At 43.8% G+C, this 27,629-nt stretch overlaps 1 protein-coding gene across 1 annotated transcript in view; it reads right to left on the reverse strand.

Annotated features, from left to right (window-relative positions):
• Positions 1 to 25,425, reverse strand: part of timm50 (translocase of inner mitochondrial membrane 50 homolog) — a 33,945-nt gene extending 8,520 nt beyond the window's left edge. Inside the window, exons 1-8 of the mRNA XM_080771679.1 lie at positions 25,172 to 25,425; positions 20,395 to 20,539; positions 18,410 to 18,441; positions 13,091 to 13,112; positions 6,197 to 6,255; positions 5,734 to 5,853; positions 2,279 to 2,383; positions 491 to 589 (exon numbers count right to left, since the gene is read on the reverse strand). Of these exons, the coding sequence (XP_080627805.1) occupies positions 491 to 589; positions 2,279 to 2,383; positions 5,734 to 5,853; positions 6,197 to 6,255; positions 13,091 to 13,112; positions 18,410 to 18,441; positions 20,395 to 20,539; positions 25,172 to 25,378 (789 nt within the window). The 5' untranslated portion in view covers positions 25,379 to 25,425. The remainder of the gene's footprint in view (positions 1 to 490; positions 590 to 2,278; positions 2,384 to 5,733; positions 5,854 to 6,196; positions 6,256 to 13,090; positions 13,113 to 18,409; positions 18,442 to 20,394; positions 20,540 to 25,171) is intronic.
• Between the last annotated feature and the right edge of the window lie 2,204 nt (positions 25,426 to 27,629).

The raw sequence follows: 27,629 nt of genomic DNA on the forward strand, positions 1-27,629 counted from the left end.
AGTAGGACAAAGACGTTTTAATGAAAAACAGTGGATTAAGAACCTCAACACGGATTTTCCTGGAGGCTTAAACATGCCTAAAATCAGATCTTGAACACTACAAAACTTAAACTCAGGATTAAACTGGAGAAATCTAAAAGTGATTGGATCAGACTTCCTTCGGATACATGGCGAATGCATTTATTCCTTGCATTGTGCCTACACATGTTGCGACCTGCGGTCGCAACATGTGTAGGCACAGTGCACTGAAGTCTTTTAATTCCCCCCCATAAGAGCAGATTTTTACAGCTCTAGCAGAGATTCTAAACCCATTTAACTGCACGGACCCCCCAGTTTCACATGCATTAGTCTACGGAGTGTGTGTGTGTGAGTGTGTGAGTGTGTGAGTGTGTGAGTGTGTGAGTGTGAGTGTGTTTGTGTGTGTGTGTGTGTGTGTGTGTGTGTGTGTGTGTGAGTGTGAGTGTGAGTGTGTGTGTGTGTGTGTGTGTACCTTGACATGGTGTCCGTCCATGTAGCGCGTAGCGTCTCTGAACAGTCGGTACATGACGAAGCCATTGGGGTCTATGCTGTCTATGAGAGGGTACGCCGTCTGGAAACAGAAAACACACAAAACTATTATTATAATAACAACTCTAAGGTAGATTAATGACAGTTCAATGTTGAAAACGAGTGGTATTCCCTCTTAAAACGGCCCCTATCCCTAATCCCGAGTGCCGAAGTCCTGACGTCACTCGCTCATCCCCATGACCTCCGCGTCACCGGGCTTTCCACCTCGGAGGAAAGCCTGGTCTGTGTTCCTAAAATCGCTGTGTGAACCGGTCTGTAGCGTCCGATTTGTAATCATCAGGATGGTAACTTACGTCATGTTGTAGTCAATGATTTGTAGTCATCAGGATGGTAACTTACGTCATGTTGTAGTCAATGATTTGTAGTCATCAGGATGGTAATGTACGTCATGTTGTAGTCCCTGATTTGTAGTCATCAGGATGTTAATTTACGTCATGTTGTAGTCAATGATTTGTAGTCATCAGGATGGTAACTTACGTCATGTTGTAGTCAATGATTTGTAGTCATCAGGATGGTAACTTACGTCATGTTGTAGTCCCTGATTTGTAGTCATCAGGATGGTAATTTACATCATGTTGTGGTCCCTGATTTGTAGTCATCAGGATGGTAACTTACGTCATGTTGTAGTCCCTGATTTGTAGTCATCAGGATGGTAACTTACGTCATGTTGTAGTCAATAATTTGTAGTCATCAGGATGGTAATTTACATCATGTTGTAGTGTCTGATTTGTAGTCATCAGGATGGTAATTTACGTCATGTTGTAGTCCCTGATTTGTAGTCATCAGGATGGTAATTTACGTCATGTTGTAGTCCCTGATTTGTAGTCATCAGGATGGTAATTTACGTCATGTTGTAGTCCCTGATTTGTAGTCATCAGGATGGTAATTTTCGTCATGTTGTAGTCCCTGATTTGTAGTCATCAGGATGGTAACTTACGTCATGTTGTAGTCAATGATTTGTAGTCATCAGGATGGTAATTTACATCATGTTGTAGTGTCTGATTTGTAGTCATCAGGATGGTAATTTACGTCATGTTGTAGTCCCTGATTTGTAGTCATCAGGATGGTAATTTACGTCATGTTGTAGTCACTGGTTTGTAGTCATCAGGCAGGAAACCACAAGGCGGAAAAATAAAGTATCGTACCGATTCCACCTTGTGGTTTCCTGTCAGGACTACAGGACTACAGGACTACAAAATCATTGACTACAACATGACGGAAGTTACCATCCGCTCCCGACCGGATCATAAACCCGAAATGGAATGCTGCCCCAGGCTACTCAACCCCTGGTTCCAAGGGGTTCGTAGTAGTTTATTTATTTTATATTCTATAGAGAACAACCTGGTGGTCATCTTAACCCATTTTGGGGGCGGGAACCCCTTTTGGTGTTAGCATTATGCTGTGCTTTAGCTATTGAAAAATAGCAGATCTACAAGCTCAAAGCGCACCACATAAGTGTCGCGCTACGAGCTTGTAGGTCTGCTATTTTTGAAAAATCAAAGAGCGACTGACATAGAAACATAGCTTTTTCAGAAAAGTGTCAGGATGTAAAATACATTTTTGGAATCTGATCTCAGGTCAGGTTAAAATCGTCTCGGCGATCACCAGGTTGAGAACCCCTGCTCTACACCCAGCCGAACATGTGTGTGTGTGTGTGTGTGTGCGTGTGTGTGTGTGTGTGTGTGCACGCGTGGCCGCGTGCGTGCCTCACCATGCCAGTCTCAGCAGTGAAGATGACTATTTCATAGAGAGGAGCTAGTTGTTGGAAGAGGTAGTCGATGCCGGGTCGCTTCTTAAACCGCCAACCTGTGTTTAACTGGAGAGAAGAAGAACACAGCGCCTGGTCACGCACACAGACATGTAAACGTAGAGAAGAAGAACACAGCGCCTGGTCACGCACGCAGACATGTAAACGTAGAGAAGAAGAACACAGCACCTGGTCACGCACACAGACATATAAACGTTTTTATTTTAAGATATATAACCTCATTGTCAGCTCTGTAGCAGTGGCCCGGTAAAACTGTGTTCTTCTGGATCGGACCAGTGAAGAAACACGGGGGCAGGTTGCCGTATATTAGTTCAGTCGATGGGTGGCTCTTCCAAGAGAGAGAGATTTTGCGCTCTCATTAGGAGGTGGGTGTATAAGTGCCATCCAGCCAAAATGTTAAGTGCAGTCAATGGAGCAGTGTTACGAGGCACTAGGATACCAGGTAAACATGAGACCTAACATCTGTCTAAACAACACGCTATCTATACATGCACAGGGTCTCAGAGAGAGACCTTTATTTAACCTTTCGTTTACACTCAAACATTCATCAGGGAAGTTTTACAAATTGCATGCTTTAGGCACTGAGAGGAGAGGAGAGGAGAGGAGAGGAGAGGAGAAGAGAAGAGTGTCTCATAACTCGAGTGCTGTCTGACCAATCCGACTTCAAACTTTGACATGTAGTACAGTATATATCACATCACGCCAGGTTCAGATAGGCCTGTCACAATAATGACATCATCACATTCATTTGAGATAATCCCATTTATTTTTTTAACATCATCGTCAATCGTTTCCATGTTGAAGAAAAACTGATTTTGAAACATGGAACAGAAATAGCTTCACAGCACACGCCACTTCATGACGGGAAATGTGCAGTACGATTCCACAGTTAACTGTGTGACCTCTGCGACAACCACAGTGGTTATCGTGAGACTGTAAATAACTAAAACAACAATTCTCCTCCATCAGCACAAATTACACAAATTTTGGCGCAAACTCCTGCAAAGACTATGAAACCCTGCGTTTTTGTCACCTTACCCCACAATTCCCGTCACTCTGACACGTCAGGGATCTCCATCTATCCATCTTTCCTCCATTTACTAGATCTATCCATCCATTAGTTAAACAGAGTCCCAGATTTCCATAGAGGAGGAAACCAGCTACTAAACTAAATGGTAAACGGTGCATATATATAGCGCCTTTATCCAAGGCGCTTTGCATAGATTGTGCATTACATTCACCCATTCATACACACACGCATCCATACACCGATTGCGGCGGAAGCCATGCAAGGTATACCAACCAGCACACCGGGAGCAATCTAGTGCACTTATGGGCACTAGATTTGCCCCGTAAACCTCAGGTTTTAGCGGGCATATACAGTAATATTATGGCAATATACAGGTGTGATGGTACAATTCGGGAGTTTCCTGTAATATATTCCATGCTTTTTGCGCAGTGGTGTGTGTGGTGTGTGTGGTGTGTGTGGTGGTGTGTGTATGTGTGTGGTGGTGTGTGTGTGTGTGTGTGTGGTGGTGTGTATGTCTCCAGCAGCAGTGCAGCCGTTGGGTTGTAATTGGCCGACACTCGTAGGTTGCGACCTTTTCTAGCGTCGCCTGCTGTCTGCCACCCTCCCCCCAACCCCCCCCCCCCCCCACCACACCACACACACCTACAAGATGTTTTTCTAAGCACACATTTATATCCATGTTCTATCTAGACTGGACTTGCAGAGTGTGTGTGTGTGTGTGTGTGTGTGTGTGTGTGTGTGTGTGTGTGTGCGTGTGTGCGTGTGTGCGTGTGTGCGTGCTACAGGTATAGGGCAGGTGAACAATAGAGGAACAGCTAAACTGTTTTGGCGCGTGTTTGTCTGTTGGCTCATAAAGTTAGCAGGTGTCGAGTCACACCTACACACACGCCACTTTGCGCGCACGCACACACACACACGTGCTACTTTGCACGTGTACACACACACACAAGCCACTTTGCGCGCGCGCGCACACACACACACACACACACAGTACCTGATAAGGGGTGTGTGTGTGTTTTGGAGGGGTGGGTATCAACAGGTGCTCAACGTACTCAGGTGACACCCCCCCTCCCCCCCCAACAACACTGCTGACCTGTTTTACACACCTGTGCTCCATTAACCCCTTGCTGCCCTTCATTCGGGGGGGGGGGGGGGGGAAATAAAATACTCGTATGTTTTACTTAAAGGACCACTTCACCACTTTTCAACCTATCTTCATATAACAGGTCCTCACTAATAATCATGATAAAATGGCATGATTTTTTTCCTACTCAGTCTGTGTCTCATATAGGAGGGCTGTGGGCAGTTTAGAAACCGTCTTCCAGTGACATCATCATTAGGCAGACTATTTTTTTTAAACAAGATTTAGACTTAGACAAGTTTAGATTTTCATTATCGTGAGAACGACGGCTTCCATTTTCGCATCGCAAAACTTTTCAGGACTAGAAAGCCTGTAGTTTTTATTAGCTTGTTATTCCCCATCAATGATGTCACCGAAAGACGGTTTCTGAACTGCCCCACAGCACTCCTATGAGACACAGACCGAGTAGGAAAAAAATGCCATTTTTTCATGATTATTAAGTGAGGACCTATTATAATGAAGATAGGTTGAAAAGTGGTGAAGTGGTCCTTTAAAGTAAAAGGTATCAATAATGCAACATAGAATTACTCCTGTTACAAGTGAAAGTCCAGGAACATTTACTTGAGTAAAAGTACACCTTCTTCAAAATGTACCCATTTAGACCATGAGGACGATTATACAAATGTCTTCTAAATCCTGACAGTTTTCTGAAAACCCTATGTTTCTATGTCAGTCGTTCTCAAAACTATTTAATGTCAAAGAGCCCCAGAATTATCTGTATTTTGGCTGCTAACCATAGGTAATGTTGGCCTAATGCGCCACTCTGTCTAAGTGTATAAATAAAGTTAAAAAGATTAGCCTGATGAGTGATGACCATGTTTGAAACAGCCTTGGATCAAGACGGTCGACTCGACTCATCAGGCTAATCTTTTTTTTACATCATCCTCTCTTTGTTGATATATTATATGCCAATATGCCATTTAGGTCGAAATCATGATATAACTTTATGTTGTGATAATAAGCAGCAGTAGCCTCAGTCAACTACATGTCTTCCGTTCCGTGTGCAACACACTGCCGCCACACCACCACCACCACCACCACATGCGGTGTTGGATGAAATAAAGTCAATGATAGCTATCGGTGCCTGGCTGTGATACGAACGGGTAACGGGGCGGGTAACGGGTTCATTTTTTGACTGATGATTGACGGGGCGGGACGGGTGCGGGTATCAAAAATTGGACCCGTGCAGGACTCTGGTTGGTAGTATAAAGGTTCTGTAGTACTTACAGACCACTCAGGGTGTAGCAGGACGTCGGTCAGCTCCAGGACCAGTGTGTACGGGGGTTGATAGTACGGTTCTTTCAGAGGATCAGGCAGCAGTTTGGGGCTGGTGGGCTCGATGATCATCTGAGGAGACCACACACACATTAACCCATTAGAGAGAGAGAGAGATACTTTATTAACCCATTTTGACCTGGGAACGATTCTGCAAATGTCTTCTGAATCCTGACTGTTTTCTTGAAAAAGCTATGTTTTTCTATGTCAGTCGTTCTCAAACACTTTCATGTCACTTTTCACGATTCTTCAAAAATAGCAGACCTACAAGCTCGTAGCACGCCACTCGGTGGCGCGCCACGAGCTTGTAGATCTGCTATTTTTCAATAGCTAAATTATAACGTGTTTAAAAACACCAAAAGGGGTTCCCGCATTGGAGCTTATGTAAAAAAAGTGACTCCATACTGTACTGTACCTGTCTGTAGTCTTTAAAATACTTGAATGTTCTCTTCAGCTGCTGGACCACCGGGGGATCTGGAACACACACACACACACACACACACACACACACACACACACACACACACACACACACACACACACAAAAGTCACTTATTGATTACTATGGAAAACCTGCGAAAGCATGTCAGTCCGTTGATCCGTCCGTCACGCCACCATATATGGTCGTCAGTCCACCACGCCTCGTGGCAAGTCACGCCACCATATATAAAAAAAATAAAAAAAAGAAAGGCGAAAGCCACAAAAAAATAACATTTAATAAAAGGAGAGACAGAGGCCTCTATTGAGCACCGAAGTCCTGACGTAACTCGCTCATCCCTTCGATTCCCCTGGTTCGCGGAAGTAATTTCTCTATGGAGAATAACATGGGGTGATCTTAATATCGTCTACTGTAAGCGTTGTGGTCCAAAAATAAACAAGCTGTCTCTGCGTTATTGTCAGGGAGGTTGTCTCTGTATCGTTTGCAACAGTCAGTCACTCATATACGATACAGTCTGCTTCTAGCGAAAATGTAACTAATTCAGTAGCAGTAACGATAGCGTTTTCTCTCAGTCAGTTGATTCTTCATATCCATGTGAGTGAAGCGGCCGGGGATGACATGTTTATTATTCAAACAGAGTTCTTATATGAGGCGATCTAAAATCCCCCCCCATGGGGATTATAAATTTATAATGCAAATAAAAAATACATGAACCTGTGAATTTGCGCACTCTACCGATATTGACGTCAGACTTCGGTGCTCTATTGCAGTGGTTCCCAATGTATTTGGTCGAGACCCGCAAGAGGAATTAGACGTTTGCCCGGCCGGGACCTAAACTAGTGGGGCGGCGGTGGCTCAGGGCTAGAGTGTGGCCGGATGGTAACCAGCAAGGTTGCCAGTTCGAACCCTGTGGGCTCCTCCCAGAGTCAGTGTCGAAGTGTCCTTGAGCAAGACTCTGAACCTCCTAATTGCTCCTGATGTGCTGGTTGCATGGTTTCCGCTGCCATCGGTGTATGAAAACTGTGAATGGGTGAATGTAATGCACACGTCTATGTAAAGCGCCTTGGATAAAGGCTGCTATATAAATGCACTTAATGCATTTCCATTTGGTGAAAATAGCAGATCTACAAGCGCACACCGCGTCGTAGATAGATTAATTCCACTACTGCTTAAATATACATTTTTATTTCTTAGAGTTGTTCGTTTAAAAATGTATACAATTTTTTTTTACATACTTTTATTTAAAAAAAAATATATATATAGGAAAACAAAATTGTGATTTTTTACTTGAGTCGTGACCAATACAAATTGTTCCGTGAGCCACACATGGGGCTCCGACCCACTATTTGCACTGTAGCAGGTTGAGAACCACTGGAGTACTCGAGTACATGTACTCAGTTACTTTGCACCTCTGTCCTTCAGCTAAACAAACGCGACCTCTAGCCGTGACACGCGCCTGTAATCAATACCCCCCCCCACCACACACACGGCTGGACGATTGCGGTAAAGACAGGCTTTGCTGCACTAATGTGTCCATCTGTCTGTGGACTCTGGTAATGCCTACTAATAAACACTTCATTTCCCAGGGGGCCGAGGGGGCTCATTAGTGCAGAGTGGCGTGTGTGTTTAGATGATGATGATAGCTCCTCCCCTACATATCCTAACAAACACAGGTGTTGTTAACTATAACCCCCCCCCCCCCCCCACCCCCCCACCCTGGGGAATAGAGACCCACGCCAAATACACCTCACATAAAACGGGGAGTGAGAGTGTATGTGTGTGTGTGGAGGGGGGGGGGGGGGGGGAAGAACCCTAGCGTCCCTAATCTGTGCGTGTCATAATAAGCCCCACACACACACACACACACACACACACACACACACACACACACACACACACGAAAAGTGCTCATGTTAACACCTCAAGTGGAATAGAAGAAGATTCCATTCCGGTCTGACCCAAATACATTTTCATTCGGGTTTGGACTTTGGTTTATACCGTTTCAATCGGGATGCAAACACATTACACATGCAAACACTTTATTTTTACGAACGCTACTGAGAGTTTGGAATACATGCATTATTCTACACGTCGTTAGGTCTGACTCCCAACAGAATCTCTTGTATTGTATTGAATTAATTAATTCTGAATGAATAAATATTGTCCATGTATGTAAATGCAGCCACAGAGGAGCGATAGTGAGTATATATTAGTGATGCACCGAATATTCGGCCGCAGAAAATATTCGGCAGAAAATGGCAAAAAAATGCATTTTCGGCCTATTCGGTTTCGGCCCGAATAGGCAGAAGTTTTGCCATAAGCTTTTTTTTTGGCCATAAATCAGGTATAGCGTTAAGGTACGGCCATGACAGCAATGGTAGGAAAAAAGATATATAATATAAATCATATTCGGTATTCGGCCAACTGTTTCCTATATATTCGGTATTGGTTTCGGCCAAGAATTTCCCTTTCGGTGCATCCCTATATATATGGGTAGATTAGAACTAGAAGGATGCTGAGGTTGGAACTACCAGGCAGGAGTCTTAGAGGAAGACCAAAGACACTAACCCTACATTTAGAACTACCAGGCAGGAGTCCTAGAGGAAGAGAGGAGAGGAGGTGAGAGGTTAGGAGAGGAGAGGAGAGGAGAGGAGAGGAGAGGATGTATCATGGGAGAGGAGGAGACAGATCAGAGGGGGGTCTATACTCTCCGAGGGCCTGACCTTTGAACCGTAGCATCAAGCTCACTGTGGTCCCCGAGGCACTCCCGGCTTCATGATTGGCCCTCATTAAACTGCGGGGTGGGAGGGGCCTCGTTACGCTGAGGAGATGATTGGGTGGTGGTGGTGGGGGGGGTAACACCACCCGAGAGTGCAAACTTTCCCCGAGTAAGTGTGTAGAGTCAATAGTGTCTTATACTGGAGTATTGAGCAGGTGTTGTTTTTGGCAGCAAATTTTGATTTTAGTTTTGGTCGTATAGTATCTTCAGTCACATTTTAGTCACCTGGAATGTTTTAGTGCTAGTTTAGTTTTAGTCGACTACATCTACAGTTGATTTAGTCGACTACAATGTATTTGGTGGGCGTTGATGCCGTCGTAATGACACAAATAGCCGATCTACAAGCTTATAGATACCGGTAGTCTATTTTCAGCATGCAACCAAGTGTAAAATTACTTATACTGCATCTCTTGTCCACTACTAGTCCCTTCCTAACATTTTACTCTAGTTTTTATTTGTTTGACGGAATCGTCGGTATATTTAGTCATAGTCTTAAGTCATCATGGCTTAGTTTTTATTTAGTTTTCATGTAGTTTGTGTCAGTGAAAAAAAGGTAGTCGACGAACATTTTTCGTCTTAGTTTTAGTCGACGGAATCAACACTGCTACCGGTTACAGTGGGCCAATGAGCACACATATGTGGGTCCCACACTCCTCCCCACCAGTGTTGTTTTCGTCGACTAAAAATGTTCGTCGGCTACTTTTTTTCACTGACGAAAACTAAATGAAAACTAAGCTATGGTGACTAAAATAAGACTAAATATATTGACAATTTCGTCAACAAATAAAAACTAGACTAAAATGTTAGGAAGGGACTATAGTGGACAAGAGATCCAGTATAAGTCATTTTACACTTGGTTGCATGCTGAAAATAGCAGATCTACAAGCTCACAACGCGTCACGCTGCGACGCGTTGTGAGCTTGTAGATCGGCTATTTTCAGCAAGTGTAAATTCAGCCATTACGACGGCATCAAGGCCCGCCAAAATACATTTTAGTCGACTAAATCAACTGTAGATTTAGTCGACTAAAATCGCATGACATTTAGTCGACTAAAACTAGACTAACACTAAGACATTCCGAGGTGACTAAAATGTGACTAGTTTCAGTCCAAAGACTATATGACTAAACTAAAAATAGAAATTTGCAGCCAAAAACAACACTGCTCCCCACACCGGATATTTCTCACTAATATAGAACCACATTTATATTTGCCATTTAGCCCATTTAGACCCGACACAGATTCTACAAAAAGGTCTTCTAATTCTGAACATTTCTATAGAAAAACATATCTTTCTATGTGTCAGTGGTTCTCAAACTATTTCATGTCAAGGAGGACTATAGGTGGGACTTGCAACCACCCCCTTAAATGGTTCGGACGGTCGCCAACAGATGAACGGATAGATGAACGAATAAAGAACAGCCCTCTGGGAGAACTGGGGCGAGATGGATTGATGGACGGGGAACGAGGAGAGACGGAACCGTCCTCTGTGAAAAGACTTATTGACCCAGAGGATCCTCAGAGACGGCGCTATTGATGAAGTGATTAACAGAATCGGTGCGTAATCCTAATTCGTTTAAAACAAGAGCCATCACTCACACCAAATCAATCCCACAGATGTCCGTCCACACACACACACACACACACACACACACACACACACACAATCCTTCAGAGTAGGGGGGACGACATTACGGTTGTGTGATGCATATTACCGTGAGTTACAGTGGGTGCATATGGTGTATGATTTAACCCATTCTGACCTGAGATCAGATTCTAAAAAATGTCGTCTATACATCCTGACAGTTTTCTGAAAAAGCTATGTTTCTATGTCAGTCGTTCTTCGATTTTTCAAAAAAATAGCAGACCTACAAGCTCGTAGCGTGCCACTCGGTGGCCACAGTCTTTCCACCGGGCTTGTTCCCATTTGCATAAGCTTGAATTTTGTCCTCAGGAGTTGAACAAAAAGCATACCAACGACGCAACATTGATGTAATCACTTGTTTTGTGAAACGTTTATCGCTGCATCCAAAGAAACTTCCTTTTCCCTCAAACCGACTTTTCTCAATAAAAGCTACAGGCTACGAGAGCTTTTATTGAGAAAAATCGGTTTGAGGGGGAAAAGGAAGTTGCCGCCGCCTGTTGTTCCTGCCTGTCGACTACAAAACAATACTACGACATGACGTATAGCGATATCATCCGCTCCCGACCGGGATCATACGGACTTTTGAAACAGAGACCCGGCTTTCCTCCGAGGTGGTGGAATAAGCCTGGTGAGGCGAGGTTACCACTTGACTAATGTTCTTCGTCCCTTGATTGATTGATTGATTGATTGATTGATTGGTGACAACCCGTTGCTAACATAGATTGCTCCCCATTCCCCAATCAAACCCATGTAGTGTCGTAAAAGCCATCACCTTTAGACAATAGGACATTCCAGTAATGGACAGAGCTGTAAAACATGGGTTAGCTTTTGACTTCTGGACGTTAGGGAGCAACCCATCCACACACACACACACACACACACACACCTAATTTATGGTTGTAGGTCTGCTATTTTCCAATGTGCGACACCATACTAGAACACAGGCAAAACATTAATGCATTAATTAACCACTATTTCGGGCCAATTGAAAATACCAAATCTACAAGCTCACAATGTGTCTAGATTTGCTATTTTCAAAAGATATATATATTTTTTAAATGTTAGAATTTGTTAAATGGGACAGTCTGCACAATGAGTACTTTTACATTCGGTAATTTTTTGCGCCGATAATTTGGTACTTTTTTGAAAATGGGACTTCTAACACGAGTATATTGCACAGTATCGATACATGTAAAACATGTTAAAGGTAGAGTAAGTGATTTCACTCAAAAAACCTTAGGTTTCGTTTTTGGCTGTGGGACCTAAGCCTTCGTCCAATCAGGATAGAGAGTCAAAAACGAAACCTAAGGTTTTTTGACCCCCAGGGGTTAACTGGGGACAGGGAGGAACTCCTTATATGGTCAGCACACTCTATAGTAGAGAGGATTATCACAACAAAACAAAAAAATAAGTGATATTTGAATTAAGTGAAATCACTTACTCTACCTTTAAGCATGCTTGCAACAAAGCATGCTTTGTAGCAAGCATGCAACATTTGTAAAACACGCGCATACTTCTTCCATCCCTGTAAACAACATTTACCTTTTCGACTCCTTTGCGTCAGCATTATTCCAGACATTCATATGGGCTTCTCGTTGCAGTTTGTTTATTAGCAGAGATCAACCTATATGCTGTATTCAGGCCTGCATGTATTTAACGTTTAACACAAGATTTCAGCAGGTGAGCAGGTCACCAATTTCAACATAACACACCACCATGCTGGATGGAGAGTGAGCGGGTGTGAGCGAGCGAGTGGCCGAGATTTTGGGTATTGGAATTTGGCTCTAGAGAGAGTTCTCAGTGCCTGAACATTGAAATGCCCCACAAGAACACACAAGGCAGAGAGAGAGGCTGTGGCATAAGAGAAAGGTCAATGGGCGGGTCTGCGGGGGTCGGGATGCCCTGGGCACGGCCATTGCTATAGGGTGTTATCGGCGCTGGTTGGTTGGCTGCACCGTCCTGGGCCTGGCCAGACCAAGGGGCCAGTGAGGCGCTCCAACGTTGAAGCGCTGAGGGCCCTAGTGGTAAGAGGAAGGACTGCAGGCGGAACCCGTGGATTCATGACGAGGAAACCCCTGTGCAGCAGCTGGGCTTTATAACATTGAGCGCTCGGTTGCACTTCCGCATTTGGACCACCAACATTCGGAGGTCCATTGTGGAAATAGACGGTCCTTCCGGGTGCTTCAAAACGCCACTGAGCAACTTCCACTGACATGGATAGTGGAGGGGGCGGAGCTTCGCGCCATATCATTCTCTGTCCTTTTAATACTCTATGGGCCAGACTGGAGAGAGAGAGAGAGAGAGAGACAGAGACAGAGACAGAGACAGAGAGAGAGAGAGAGAGAGACAGAGACAGAGACAGAGACAGAGACAGAGACAGAGACAGAGACAGAGACAGAGACAGAGACAGAGACAGAGAGAGAGAGAATGAATGAACACACACTTACCACTGTCAAACTCATCTGGAATCTGTGAGTAAAAAAGAGAAACAAGAGATGAGTCAATAAGGTATAAGAGAGATGACATAACATTAAATAAAATAAAGAAATCTGTAACAGTCAAGGCAAGTTAAGACATTTTAATAAGCTACGGTGTTGATCGGTGACTCTGAGCCGAGTGGAGACAGTCCAAACCGCACCATGATTCTGCCTCGCATATAGGCCAATTATTTTCCTCATCCCACTGTTTTCAGCACCTCTAAAACCATGTGTGTGTGTGCCAGCTGTGCCGTGGGACTTATAAAAAAAAAATGCCCATCTACAAGCTCACAACTTGTCACAATAATGTAGATCTGCTATTTGTGTGTGAAGAGACTTGATGCACCATAGGCTGAAAAGGTATGGGGTCTAAAGTGGTTAAGTGACATTGATGCATTATTTCCAAATATTAACATGGGGCACCATGGCACCCACTGTAACCCAAGTTAAGCTATGAATTACATTGTATTAACTATATTTACGCGGGAGTCGGGACATGGCCAAAGCATTTCCTGGGGGTCCACTAGCCAAAAACGTTGAGAACCCCTGCTCTAAACCATGGTAACGTAATTGGAATTAATGGAACTACAGTGGCCCATGTCTCCATCGTCAAAGGAACTAATTAATGGAACTACAGTGGCCCATGTCTCCATCGTCAAAGGAACTAATTAATGGAACTACAGTGGCCCATGTCTCCACCGTCAAAGGAATGAATGGAACTACAGTGGCCCATCCCATGTCTCCACCGTCAAAGGAATGAATGGAACTACAGTGGCCCATGTCTCCACCGTCAAAGGAATTAATGGAACTACAGTGGCCCATGTCTCCACCGTCAAAGGAATTAATGGAACTACAGTGGCCCATGTCTCCACCGTCAAAGGAATTAATGGAACTACAGTGGCCCATGTCTCCACCGTCAAAGGAACTAATTAATGGAACTACAGTGGCCCATGTCTCCACCGTCAAAGGAATTAATGGAACTACAGTGGCCCATGTCTCCACCGTCAAAGGAATTAATGGAACTACAGTGGCCCATGTCTCCACCGTCAAAGGAATTAATGGAACTACAGTGGCCCATGTCTCCACCGTCAAAAGAATTAATGGAACTACAGTGGCCCATGTCTCCACCGTCAAAGGAATTAATGGAACTACAGTGGCCCATGTCTCCACCGTCAAAGGAATTAATGGAACTACAGTGGCCCATGTCTCCACCGTCAAAGGAATTAATGGAACTACAGTGGCCCATGTCTCCACCGTCAAAGACAGGAGGAATTAATGGAACTACAGTGGCCCATGTCTCCACCGTCAAAGTCGCTCACCCATTGTTTAGAATGTGTGTCAACAGCCTAAACCACTTGTCACACATCTCTAGAAGCCCAATGCATGGAAGAAATATACCTAAACCAAGGGTGTAGGGTGCCCTCTTGTGGCAAAACAGTGAAACATCTTATTTTGGGTTAAACTTGAGGTATACAATACAGGACAAAGGGTAGAAATGTTTAATTTAAAACAGTGCAGGGTGGACAAATCAACAGCTAAACCACAGCTAATATTAAGTTAACACCAAGGTAAACTCCTGCATTTGCCTTCCAAGCGGTTTACATCTCTACTGTACACTGTAGTAGTGTTGATTGTGACAGCAAATTATAATTTAAGTTTTAGTCATAGTCTTTTGATTTTAGCGGAAGTATCGCCGAAGGAAATGACGCTGATGCTTTACAAATCAGTTTACATTCTCCGCGAATGAAACAAGTGTTGTGATTGGTCGGGAAAATATATCGTTATCCGGGGTAAATACATCTGACGGATATTCCGGAGGATACATCCGCCGATAGCTTCTCTGCCTTACGTTGTGACCACCAGGCTTTTCTTTATTCTTCTCTGCCTTAGGTTGTGACCAGGCTTTACTTTAGGCTTCTCTGCCTTAGGTTGTGACCAGGCTTTTCTTTATGCTTCTCTGCCTTAGGTTGTGACCAGGCTTTTCTTTATGCTTCTCTGCCTTAGGTTGTGACCAGGCTTTTCTTTATGCTTCTCTGCCTTAGGTTGTGACCAGGCTTTTCTTTATGCTTCTCTGCCTTAGGTTGTGACCAGGCTTTTCTTTATGCTTCTCTGCCTTAGGTTGTGACCAGGCTTTTCTTTATGCTTCTCTGCCTTAGGTTGTGACCAGGCTTTTCTTTATGCTTCTCTGCCTTAGGTTGTGACCACCAGGCTTTTCTTTATGCTTCTCTGCCTTAGGTTGTGACCACCAGGCTTTTCTTTTTAGCAGATAAGTAAGCCTGGGACCGAGGCTACAGACCTAAAAGACACACAGAGACACGCCTGCAGCTCATCAGGCATTCTATTGGTTGGGAAGGTTTTTATAATGACCACAGCTATGGCTCATCAGGCATTCTATTGGTTGGGAAGCTTTTTATAATGACCACAGCTATGGCTCATCAGGCATTCTATTGGTTGGGAAGCTTTTTATAATGACCAGAGAGGACAATAAACCTTGAGCTGGACGTCAGTCAGACGGCACAAGGACAGAGGCAGGGCCGGCAGGACCAGGTATGGGTCATTATATTACCAGGGGTGCAAAGTATAACTAAGTAACTTAATTTACTTTAGTACTGTACGCGAGTACAATTTTCAGGTATTTATTTTTTTACTTCACTTGAGTATTTCCAATTGTACTTTTAACTCCACTACCTTTATTTGAAAACGTTACGTTACTTTGTGGATTTTGATTATTATTACAAAACATACATTAACCACTTCGATAAATACACATTTCGGCCATTTGAAAATAGCCAAACTACAAGAACTTAATTAACTGCTTTTGAGTTACTTTCTAATTTTGGTACTTTAAGTACATTTTGATACCAACACTTTTGCCCCCTTTTACTCAAGTACATTTTGAATTCCGGGTCTTTTACTTGCGAGTACTTTTTCCCCCCATTACATGGCTTCTAAAAACGTTCCCACAGAGACAACTGTTTTTAGAGACGACTGACCGGCACAAGCCCCGGTGTCACACCTACGTGACAAGTGTGTCCTTCAAATAGACCAGGGGGCTCATTTAGGATGGTCACAGGTGAGAGAAGTGTGCTCTTTCAAGGGTGCAATTAAAAACGTACACGAGTGTGTGAATTGATTTGAACTGTGTGTGTGTGTGTGTGTGGGGGGTACTTTCAAGTACTCCAGTTTCCCAGGCTCACAGCTGATGCTGCATGACAAAAGGCCACCACGTGACAGCAGTGTGTCTGTTCTGGGGAGGACAGACTGCTTTGAAGGCCTCCACCACCACCTCCTCCACCACCACCACCACCACAGAACGCTGGCTGAGGGAGGGGTGTGTCCCTCACAGACAGGTCTGTGATGTTGTGAGCCTGCTGGACTCACACACACACACACACATGTGCCTCCCGTGTGTGTCGGACAGCTCGCAATGTTCAATCGGAGTCGTCGTGTGGTTTTTGGAAGAGACAACCTCCTTGTTCGATGGAGGCAGGAAAAAAGCGAAACAGAATCCAGGTCTGGTGAGTCGCGGGGGGGGGGGTGGCGTGTGCACGTAACGAGCAACGCGCCGCAACAATTTCACGGGACCGTCCGCGCTCACGTAAATACGCTTGCGTTGTCGCACCGCGACTTCTCCGCGCAAAAACGCGGAGAAAATGAACTATACGCGCGTTAAATCGCTTCGCGTTTGAAAGGCCCTTTACCGTTATATCCTAATGCTGCGAAGGAGGAGGTTCATTAGCCTGTGAAAGGGGCTTCCTCCTCCACCGTGACCTCACACACCTCTGCTAAACAGCAGCGTCTAACATCCACCCAGCGACCACCACCCACCGCCCATCACCCACACACTGGTGACATAAGTGTGCCTATAATAAATCAGCAGTGAAGCGTGCACGGATCACGTCTAGCCGACAAGTGGCTGCTTTTTTTTAGAAGACCCTGCTGTAACTCTATAGACATGCAAAGTGCTACAAGTGTGCCTTTTGAAGTCACCTCGATCTCCTCCGTTCCCGTACTTACAACCCTCGTAAGTACATGTCGCAGCTAGATGAAAAGTATGCTACTAGTGCCCAGAGCTATGGGACCAAGACCTCCATGGCCATGTGGTGGTGTCCTCCTAGACTATAGTTCCCTTGACACGCAGGTCAAACTAGGGGGCCCTGGAGCCGTAAAAAACCTTCTCTTATGGGGGTCTTTGGCATGTATTTCCAAATGGGGGGGTCCTCAGGCTATATGAGGGACAGGGACGTGCGGAGACCATTTGAGAAGGCAGGGGCAGAAACATCCAAAAGGGCACATCGGATTAAAAAGAATATTGTTCACAGACAAACTTACGATGTCCTTTTTTTTTCTAAATAAAAACTAAGTTATGATGACTGAAATATGACCAGATAAAATAAGTCAAAAACTAGACTAAAATGTTAGGGAGGCAAAGGAAAGGAAAGGTACTATGTTTACCCAGGGTAACTGGACTATAAGCTCAAGAACTTGTTTACAGCCAGGCCCTGCTCATAGAACATTTCATGGTAGGGGTTCAATGCCTTGTTCAGGGGCACTTCTTCAGCGGTGGTCATTTTAACGTGCCGGTCCGGGGATACGAACTAGCGACCTTCCGATATCAAGACCGCTCCGCAAACCGTTCGGCCACCGCTGCCTCTGAGGCAATAGCGGAGAAGAGGTTGCACTCGGGTGTTGTTGCTCTGAAAACAGCAGATCTACAAGCTCACGACGCCGTCAGGGCCTGCCAAAATCATAGACTGTAAAGAAGTCTAAAGAAATATGGACAAAGCGTTCGCCGGGTCTGATATGGACGTAAAATGAAGCCAGTCAGTCCTTGTATTGTAAATCGCCATCTTTCTAGATCCATTTGGGCCCAGCTGGCCCATTGGCTGGCCCAGACAACGAGGCGGGACTTCCCCCCCCCTTCTTCTTAGTTGGTTTTTATTTTGACTCGAACGGGGGGGGTGGCTCCCGTGTAGACTGTAACGGTAGCCACGCCCCTCAGAACATACTCGACTTTATGGTAATTTTTTTAATAAATGGGACCATAATTTTCAAAAAATAATATTATGACATGTGAAATGACTTTAAACTAGTGACTGGAAGCAGAAAGTATTCATGACCATGTTTATTAAGGTAATACAGGCCATTATGAACTTTCAGGATGTCCCGATTTCCTTCACAAAAGGACTGCACCCCTGGCCAAAATATATTTTAGTCAACTCAACTCAGACAGACACACACACACACACACACACACACACACATGGATAAATACAGTGTGGTACATACCATGTTTCCTTCCTCGTCCACTGAATTACTGCCTGGAAGAGAAACAGCAGAGACAAATACATCAGGTCAAACAATACTTCATAAATGAGTGTTGTACTGCCATCTAGTGGTCAACTTTTGCATGTCTTCAGGAGAAGGCTGGCCAGATGTGATGACCCTTTATGCTCTACAGAACTAGCGCTCGAACATGCGCTGCTCCCGTGCTTGCGGTTATGGCTAGAGTGCCAGCAGATATGGCAGATTTTACTCTGAAAAGCCTCGCCTTTTGTCATCCCCCCCCCCCCGCCAAAACCGGGAGGCATAATCTTCCATTCTTCGCTAAAGCACCCGGCGGTTTGGATATAAAAGACGTGTATACATGTCCTTAGCAAAAGTTGTGTTAACCACACTCACTTACACCTGACATTGTCATACATTGAAAACAGCAGATCTACAAGCTTGAGAGCGTGTATAAAGCCCTGACCACAGTCACCACACCAAAGGGTCACCATGCAACACTCCTTGGGTCCAAACGGTTGCAAGGAGTCAACGCTATAACTGTCTCGACCCTTTGGTGTGGTTTGGGGCCGTTGAATTCCATGTGTTGAATCACTAGTGTCAACGTGCAACAAGACAAACCACACCACAGGGACAACGCTATAAAACCGTATTGACCCTTTGGTGTGGTTTAGGGCTTAAGATACTACTTGTGTTGCACAACAATCAGCATACGTGTAAATTAAGCATAATAATTATTATTGTAGGCCTATAGGCTATTAGGCACGAGGCCATTTCGGGAGCCTTGTTTGCCTTCCCACGGCAATGAGCCAAATAGGGACACCACCCTGGTGTTCCTACACTGTGGCTACAACACTTGTGAGATAAGTTAAAACTGATAAAGAAAAACTGTTACACTTCCTCATGCTATAGTCCCACCCATCTCCACTTCTCGTTGGATGCAGAACTTAACCCATTGACTTGACTTATGTATTTGGCCGCCATCTCAAAATGTCTTGCTCCAAGGACCCCCACTTTAAATATATATATATATATTCAAAGATTTGCACAATACTAAAAAAGCAGATATATACACAAGCTGAAGCCACACGGCCCACACCCCAAACTGCTATAACATAAGCATTCAGTTAGACAAACCTCCCCACCGATAGGTTTCCTATGTGATAAAACATTGTTTTAAAAAATAAATGTCACGCACATATTTTTTCCAGTGCATATATACGGCAGGCCTTGTTGACGAGATTTGGGAGAGATTTTGAAGGTCCGGTTCCAAAAATGAACCAGTATTTTAATGTGTAAAGTCCATGATATTTACATGGAAACGAATGAGCCCGACTGGAACGTGTCCAACCCATGGGGAGCTAAAGGTCTATTAAAAAAATTTAGGAAGCAAGCCCAAATACGCAACTACACTTTAGAAACGGGCCAACGAACGCAACCTCCAACACTGCATGTACAAGCAACTTTACAGAAAATAAGAAACCCAAAGTTGCAGACATTGGGCTGAAAACCGTTGAAGCCAGTGTTGTTTTTGGCAGCAAATCTCTATTTTAGTTTAGTCATAGTCTTTGGACTGAAACTTCATTTAGTCACCTGGAATGTCTTAGTGTTAGTCTAGTTTTAGTCGACTAAATGTCATAAGTATTTCGACTAAAATGTATTTTGGTTGGTTCTTGATGCCGTCGTAATGAGTGTTTTTACACTTGCTGAAAATAGCTGATCTACACACTCACAACGCAACGCAACCAAGTGTAAAATGACTTATACTGGATCTCTTGTTTGTCCCTTCCTAACATTTTAGTCTAGTTTTTATTTGTCGACGAAATTGTCAGTATATTTAGTACTATATTTAATACTTAGTTTTAGTCATCGTAGCTTAGTTTTCATTTGTTTTTGTCAGTGAAAATAGGTAGTCGACGAACATTTTTCGTCTTAGTTTTAGTCGACGAAAACACTGGTTGAAGCAACAACAAAAACAAAGTACTGACCAAATATATACACCATGCCCACAGTTCCTCCCAGTCCCATGAGGCCTGTGAGCCGTAGCAGCATCTTCTTAGCGTAGGCAGTGTTCTCCTTCTGTTTCTCCTCCCCACCTCCTGTAGAGCCCTGGCCTTCATCTGGAGGAGGACCCTACACACACACACATTTTAACCCATTTAGACCAGAGTTAAAAACATTCACTTTGAAAGAATATATATATATTCAAAGATTTGCGCCACATTTTTATGATTTTTCAAAAATAGCAGACCTACAAGCTCGTAGCGCACCACTCGGTGGCTTGTAGATCTGCTATTTTTCAGTAGCTAAATTATAACATAATGTTTAAAACACCAAAAGGGGTTTCCGCCCAAAATGGGTTAATCATTTATTTATGTCCACATAAGAGATACAAATACAACTTAAGGACACAGATATTTACAAGAATGCTGTACAGAATGCAATAAGCAAATCCCGGACAAATATACCCACACACCCTTCAGGGGGTACAAGTAACAGCGTCTTCGCCATATTTGGCGGGCTACCGATAGTAGAAGAGATCGCACAGGATTTTGCAAGCCGTTTAGTTGGGGCTAGGGGGCAGTGCTTCTCAACCAGTGGTCCTTGAGGAGGTTCCAGGTGGTCCCCAGCTAAATGACGGAGAGTTGATAACCAAATGGACCTTTATAGATATGGACCCTATAGATATTTAACTCTCTTGAGTTTAAAATGGTCCGTGGCTCAAATCCAGAATAACCGATAATGATACCAGCATTTTTAGGTAGGGCCGACCCAAAAAATATCAAATATTCAAAGCTTCTTTTGACGGCTTTTATTTTTTTAAATAATCAAAATAGCTGATCTACAAGCCCACAGCGCATTAATGTATTGAGCATTTGACATGTAAGAGCTTGTAGATCTGCCACGCTTCAAAACCATGTGCTTGAGCTCCACGATCCATGAATCACTGCCCCCCCCCAGATTCTAGAAGCGATCAAAGTTCAGATCTAATTTTAGGCATTACGTCGGCAGCTTTTCCAAATTCTCCAATACTGGTATTGATGGGGTAAAGTAGACCCTTTAAGCAGTTACCATTACTCATAAGAGTGTGTGCACCCGAGCTGTGCTCAAGCAAGGTCACAGAGTGACGGAAAGATTCCTATATAGTGTCTGGAAAAGTAGAGAGACACGTCAGAATTCTCCAGGACAGACAAACCTCTGGCCTGCGCTTCAAGGGGCGCCCCGATCAGCGGACTGATATGATCGAATCTGATTCGTGATGCAACAGGTCGCATTTGCTTTCATATATGTCTTTGCTGTGTTCATATGCATATCACATGACCATTCAATTTGGGATAAATATGGGCAATCATTAAAATGCCAGATCTTGTGAATCCATGATTCATGTGTACAGCCTGTTTATTGGACTATTAGCCCATTCTGAACGGGAACCCGTTTTGGTGTCGGCATCATGTTATGCTTTAGCTATTAAAAAATAGCAGATCTACAAGCTCATAGCGCGCCACTGAGTGGCGCGCTACGAGCTTGTAGGTCTGCTATTTTTGAAAAATCTAAGAACGACTGACCTTTTTAGAATCTGATCTCAGGTCAGAATGGGTTAATCAGACCAGTGTGTGTCCAGTGGAAACCTCGTATGAATCTGATCTCAGGTCAGAATGGGTTAAATAACCCTCTCACACAAATGACGCATCAGTATCGCATTCGGAACAAGTCCACTGTGTCTGACAACCCCAGCTGAAAAGTAAATCGCAACAACGAGGAGGCCTCGTTTGTCACCGTTGTTTCAGATAGACTACTGGTGCTACCAAATATAACGAGCGGACATTCGAGCACAACAGCGGTGTGATCAAATTGTCACAGCGTGTCAATAAATACTGCGTCCGTGTGCTATGGACATCATCATCATATCCGTCTATGCAAACTGCCCCTTCGGCCTCTGCAACAAAAAACACACTGTGGAGAGTGGACAGTTGGACACCAGCGCCTAAAGCAGCACTATGTATTACTTTCCTGTTCTACCCCAGATTTGAACCCGGGTCTGCCTGTGCCACGTTAAGTGTAGAAAGGTTTATCACTACGTAATAGAGCGGCAGAGCCATCATAGCCTGCAAAGCAAAGCAAAGCAAAGTTCTTTGTTTACCCAGGGAAGTGGACTAAAGCTCGAGATGCTTGTTTACAGCCACACCCTGCTCATAGAACAACATTTCATGGTAGGGGTTCAATGCCTTGCTCAAGGGCACTTCAGCGGTGGTCATTTCAACGTGCCGGTCCGGGGATTCGAAACTGGCGACCTTCCGGTATCAAGACCGCTCCGCAAACCGTTCGGCCACCGCTGCCCCTTAGCTCGGATACATCTCTCATTTTGAGCCTCACGGTCAGAATTTGTGCCAAAAATGTCTCAATAGAAGAGCAGGGAGACCAAATGCAATGCAAGGCACACCCCAATCTTAGATGCAGATTGGACAAAAATCACATTTTATTGACGACACAAAAAGGTTACAACATAATACAGCTTTAAAATGTGGCCGAGTTGGCCAACTATGATAGGTTTGTTTGTAGGCATGAGAGGAGCTATGGAGGGAGGCCACGGTGTACGACACACAGTCACCTCAGTATATCAACACAACTCTGTATTCTTTAATTCTTTTAGATTAACAACTCAAACCAAGTCACGTCTCTGTATAAAAAAGGTTCCAGAGGAAAACATTTAAACAAAACAAAACACACAGACCATCACCTCGCCAAGACGGCAACACAGTGAGATAGCAAAGTGAATTACATTTTTGGGTGGGAACCCCTTTTGGTGTCAGCATTATGTTATGCTTTAAAATTGCAGATCTACAAGCTCATAGCACGCCACCGAGTGGCGCGCTACGAGCTTGTAGGTCTGCTATTTTTTGAAAAATCGAAGAACGACTGACATAGAAACATAGCTTTTTTCAGAAAACTGTCAGGATGTAGAAGACATTATTATTAGAATCTGATCTCAGGTCAAAATGCTATGAAATGAGACCGGGTCAGACTCGTCGTCTGGAATGAGTGCTTTTTCCTATGTAAACGTGACTCAACAAAATAGTACCACTGCAGCTAAACCCATCACAACTGGATTCCCCAACCCAACACGTGAAAACTTCCTTCAATGACCATTATAATACAATCACAGATGTGACTGCGTACATGCACTCATTGAAGGTTTAGCTAGATTTAGTGCGCCTGTGAAGAACTTTGACATCAACTCCGGGGGAGCCCACAGGGATCGAACTGGGAACCTTGCGGTTCCCATCCGGCCACTCTACCCCTGAGCCACATTCCATATATATACAGCCATAGAAGATGGAGCTTTATTAAAGCGTAACAGATATAAAGTACTGTGTCCGTTTAGTAGTACAGTACTGTCTGACTGATATATGGGACATTATTTAACACACAGTGCAGCCAATGCAAAGCCACAACAAAACACCACGTCATTGAACCACGCACTGAACGTCGGCAACGAACGCAAAACAACGGCCGCGAGGCGCGAGGTTGACCCACACAAACATATACGCAATAATCATACTAATATGGAGGGTGGAGGGAGGGAGAACACAACAGAGACAGCGCATCTTTCACCTGACAAATATCACTGTGTGATCATTTCTTGTTTGATGACATCAGTATTGCAGGCAAATGCAGCTGATGTGTCCTAATGTTTGACTACTTTCAACCAGGTGTTTGTCATTATTCTGGGCAGTCATCATAGGAAAAGATATATATTCCAAAGTATTCAAGCATTCAAAATGACATTTTCACACATTTTTTTTACTAATACCAATCAAAACATCAGCTTCTCCAGTATTGTACCAGAAATAGCTGGGTACCCGGTAGAGGCCCATAAGGAATCACAATTAGAATGGATAAAATCTTGTAAGGGTCCAGCAGGTTTCCAATAAATACAACGTACAACAAGCTTTATGGAATAAACGTAGGAGGGGGTACATTTCTTAAAGACCTGATATTTATTCACGTTAGTTTAACTTTAAACTGTCCAATTTGGACAAAATGTTTCAGCATTGGCTCTTGCTCCATCTACTTCTAAGTCATGTGTATTTACTTGTATCATAAGCGCTTACAAGAATTTAGACATTTTTTTGTAATTAAACATTTGACCTCTTCTATTTTCCAGAATCTGTCAAATCCCTTCGACACCCCTCCCTCTCTAATTCCAGGGGCTAGGGGCTTTCTTTTCCTGACCTTCAAACTGACACAACAGGAGGTCCACCAGACCAGTCTGATGAAGAAAAACATCACTAAAACCCTCCAACACAAACTGACAAGGGGCACATAATATGAATATGATAGATAATATAGAATACAGCGTTGACATACAATACATAACACGCTGCGTTGTACTATATATCATGTGTGTTACTGTATGAAGGAGCTACAGTCAGAAGCTACCCGTCTCCGAGGCTACTACTAGTACTAGCAAACCAGAAGAACCAACCGCCGTGTGTTGACAGTGACACTGGACCAGGCGACAGTGTTGTTGTGTAATAAACAGGGTTCAAAAACATGTCAATAATGACAGCCAGACAAGCCTGTTAGCCCGTTTAGCGTCACCTCCTCCTCCCAGGTTAATTCATTCAAGGCTTTTCCAAAGAGGGGGGGGACGCTCGTTTTAATCGCCGGCCACATCCAATGCGGGCGGGAGACGGCCGCTGCCCAGTACCGGCACACCCCGCACGACAGACCCAACAGTACAGTAGCCCTCCCACTCCTCACCTGACTCTGCTGTTGCTGCTGCTGCTGCTGGAGTTTCTGCTGGAGGATTTGTTGCGCCAGGCCGCCCGTGGTCGTCGTCCCGGCGGCCTCCGGCGGCTTGTCGGTGGACACTGTCCGCAAAAGGAGCCTGTTGGCCGGGCTGCAGCAGCGCAGGAGGCCGCTGGTCGCTCGGACACACATGGGGAGCAGAGCCGCCGAGGCCGACATGTTGGATTGGGAAACAAGTGCCGAAAAGGGGGAGGGACTAGGGCCCGAGTTATGCTCGGTCCCGTACGACGGGGTCGCGCGGCGGGCCGATAGCAGACCTACAAGACCACAACGCGTCGCTGACGCGACGCGTTGCGGTCTTGTAGGTCTGCTATTTGGTCGCCGCGGCGGCACCGTCATACGAGGAGGTACACGTCAGGCGAGGAGGGATCCTAAAGGACAAACCGATCCGATTGGCTGGTGACGCTGGTCTCTGCCTGAGTGGCAGGCGGCGGGGTGCATTCGGAGGGCGGGGAAGGCGTTCCCTGGGGGAGTCTGGTCCAATCAGAGGGGGGAGGGGGCGTTCCTCAGTGCGTCTGCTCCAATCAGAACGAGTCCGCGTCACCAGGGCTTTTCTGCAGTAAACCTGGGTTTCTATTCGCTGCTCAGTGCTCAGGTCCGGTCTAGACCCCGCCTACTGTATCCGGGGAACTTTCAAATTACCATACAGTACAGTCACTCATGCCGTTTCCGTATTCGCACTAGACCGGATGTACAAACTACAAGGTTAATTGGATCCCAGGCAAATCAGAAGCAGAAAGTGTTGACCTTCGTTGGAACGTTACGTCACTTGCATCAAGTCAAAAAGTTTATAAATATATAGTTTAATTTATTATAGTAAATACATTTCAATAACAAATAACATTATTTATTCCATTCAACCTGATAGACTTCTATTAAATAGACAATTAAAACAATTCAAATGTATAGTTTGAAAACAGTTTGATTTCCTATAATAATACTTTAATATTACTTTCAATTACAAATGCATTGTTTATTCCTTTCAACCTGATAGACTTGTATTAAATATAATAGGCTATAAACTATTACAATTTAGACAATAGTAAGTAAATCACAGTAGGCAATGCGGATATCTGCATACTGTGACTTACTTTTATCTAACTTATTATGCTTAAATATCAGAATATGTTTGTAGACAAATAATGCATCATTTCCTTTGTCAACCTGTGGAGTGTGGATATTTAAAACAAAATAATATATTTCTAATAGTCAATAACAACAATATCGTGAGCAGTGTTGGAACTAACGCCCTTATACTTTAAGTTACTTTACATAACAAAACTACTTTTTGCTGTAACTTGTAACGTAACATTTTCCCATTCAGTAACACCATTATAGTTAGTAGTTACTGTGTTTTCAATGGGTGAGTTAGTAACATCATCATGATGATGATGATTGGTCAACATAGGGTAATAACTTTAGGCCTGTCTGTGCATGGGCAGGGCATCAGTATTATATCCATATCATTAGACTGGATATTGTCTGTCATTTTGGATATTGTAGCCTACTCTTGGCATAAGTGTTACGGTACACCAGTGACATTAGGGAATATGTTTTCCTTGAAAACAATGTGTCTGAATTAGAAAATCTTATATATTTTTAAAACCTTTATTTCTTTATAAAATTATAAAATTACTTTTTCAGACTAGTAACTATAACTATAACTAATTGCTTTTTAAAAGTAACTTGAACAACACTGGTCATTAATAATCACCTCAGTCATAATAACACAGAAAATAAATAAATACACACAATATATACACGCAGCAGAAATACAGAACAATGCATTGTGAGATTGTAGCCAAAAGGAAGTTGATTTGCTTCCATGCATAATCCATGACTAAATGAATAAACAATTCACTCACATTAAAATTAACAAAAGCAATATCGTGTCACCATTGTTCATTATCTGACCGAGTCACTTTCTTCACTTAAAATTAATGGAAAATAACCATCGCCACTTCCCCATCATTATTCACACAGTTATCCCATTTAGGCCCGATTAAAAAAAAAGTCTTCTAGATCCTGACAGCCTTCTGAAATACTTCATGTTTCTGTATCAGTGGTGTTCAATATTTCATGTCAAGGACCCCCAAAAATTATATGTAATTGGCCACCGACCCCCCATCTGAAAATATGTTATTCCAGGAACCCCTCAGAAGCAAAGATTTGAGTTAAAAACGTTCGCTCTGAAAGAATATATATTCAAAGATTTGCGCCACAAGTAGCAGACCTACACAAGACCTACAAGCTTGTAGATCTGCTATTTTTCAACAGCTAAAGCATAACATATAATGCAAGTTAAAACACCAAAAGGGGTTCCCGGCTTCCCGCCCCCCAAAATGGGTTAACTTATATGGTAAGATGACCGCGGTCTGCATATGGTCCATATACACACTAACACTACAGC

The sequence above is a fragment of the Protomyctophum bolini genome (genome assembly GCF_963924005.1).
Source record: "Protomyctophum bolini genome assembly, chromosome: 9".
Classification (NCBI taxonomy): domain Eukaryota; kingdom Metazoa; phylum Chordata; class Actinopteri; order Myctophiformes; family Myctophidae; genus Protomyctophum; species Protomyctophum bolini.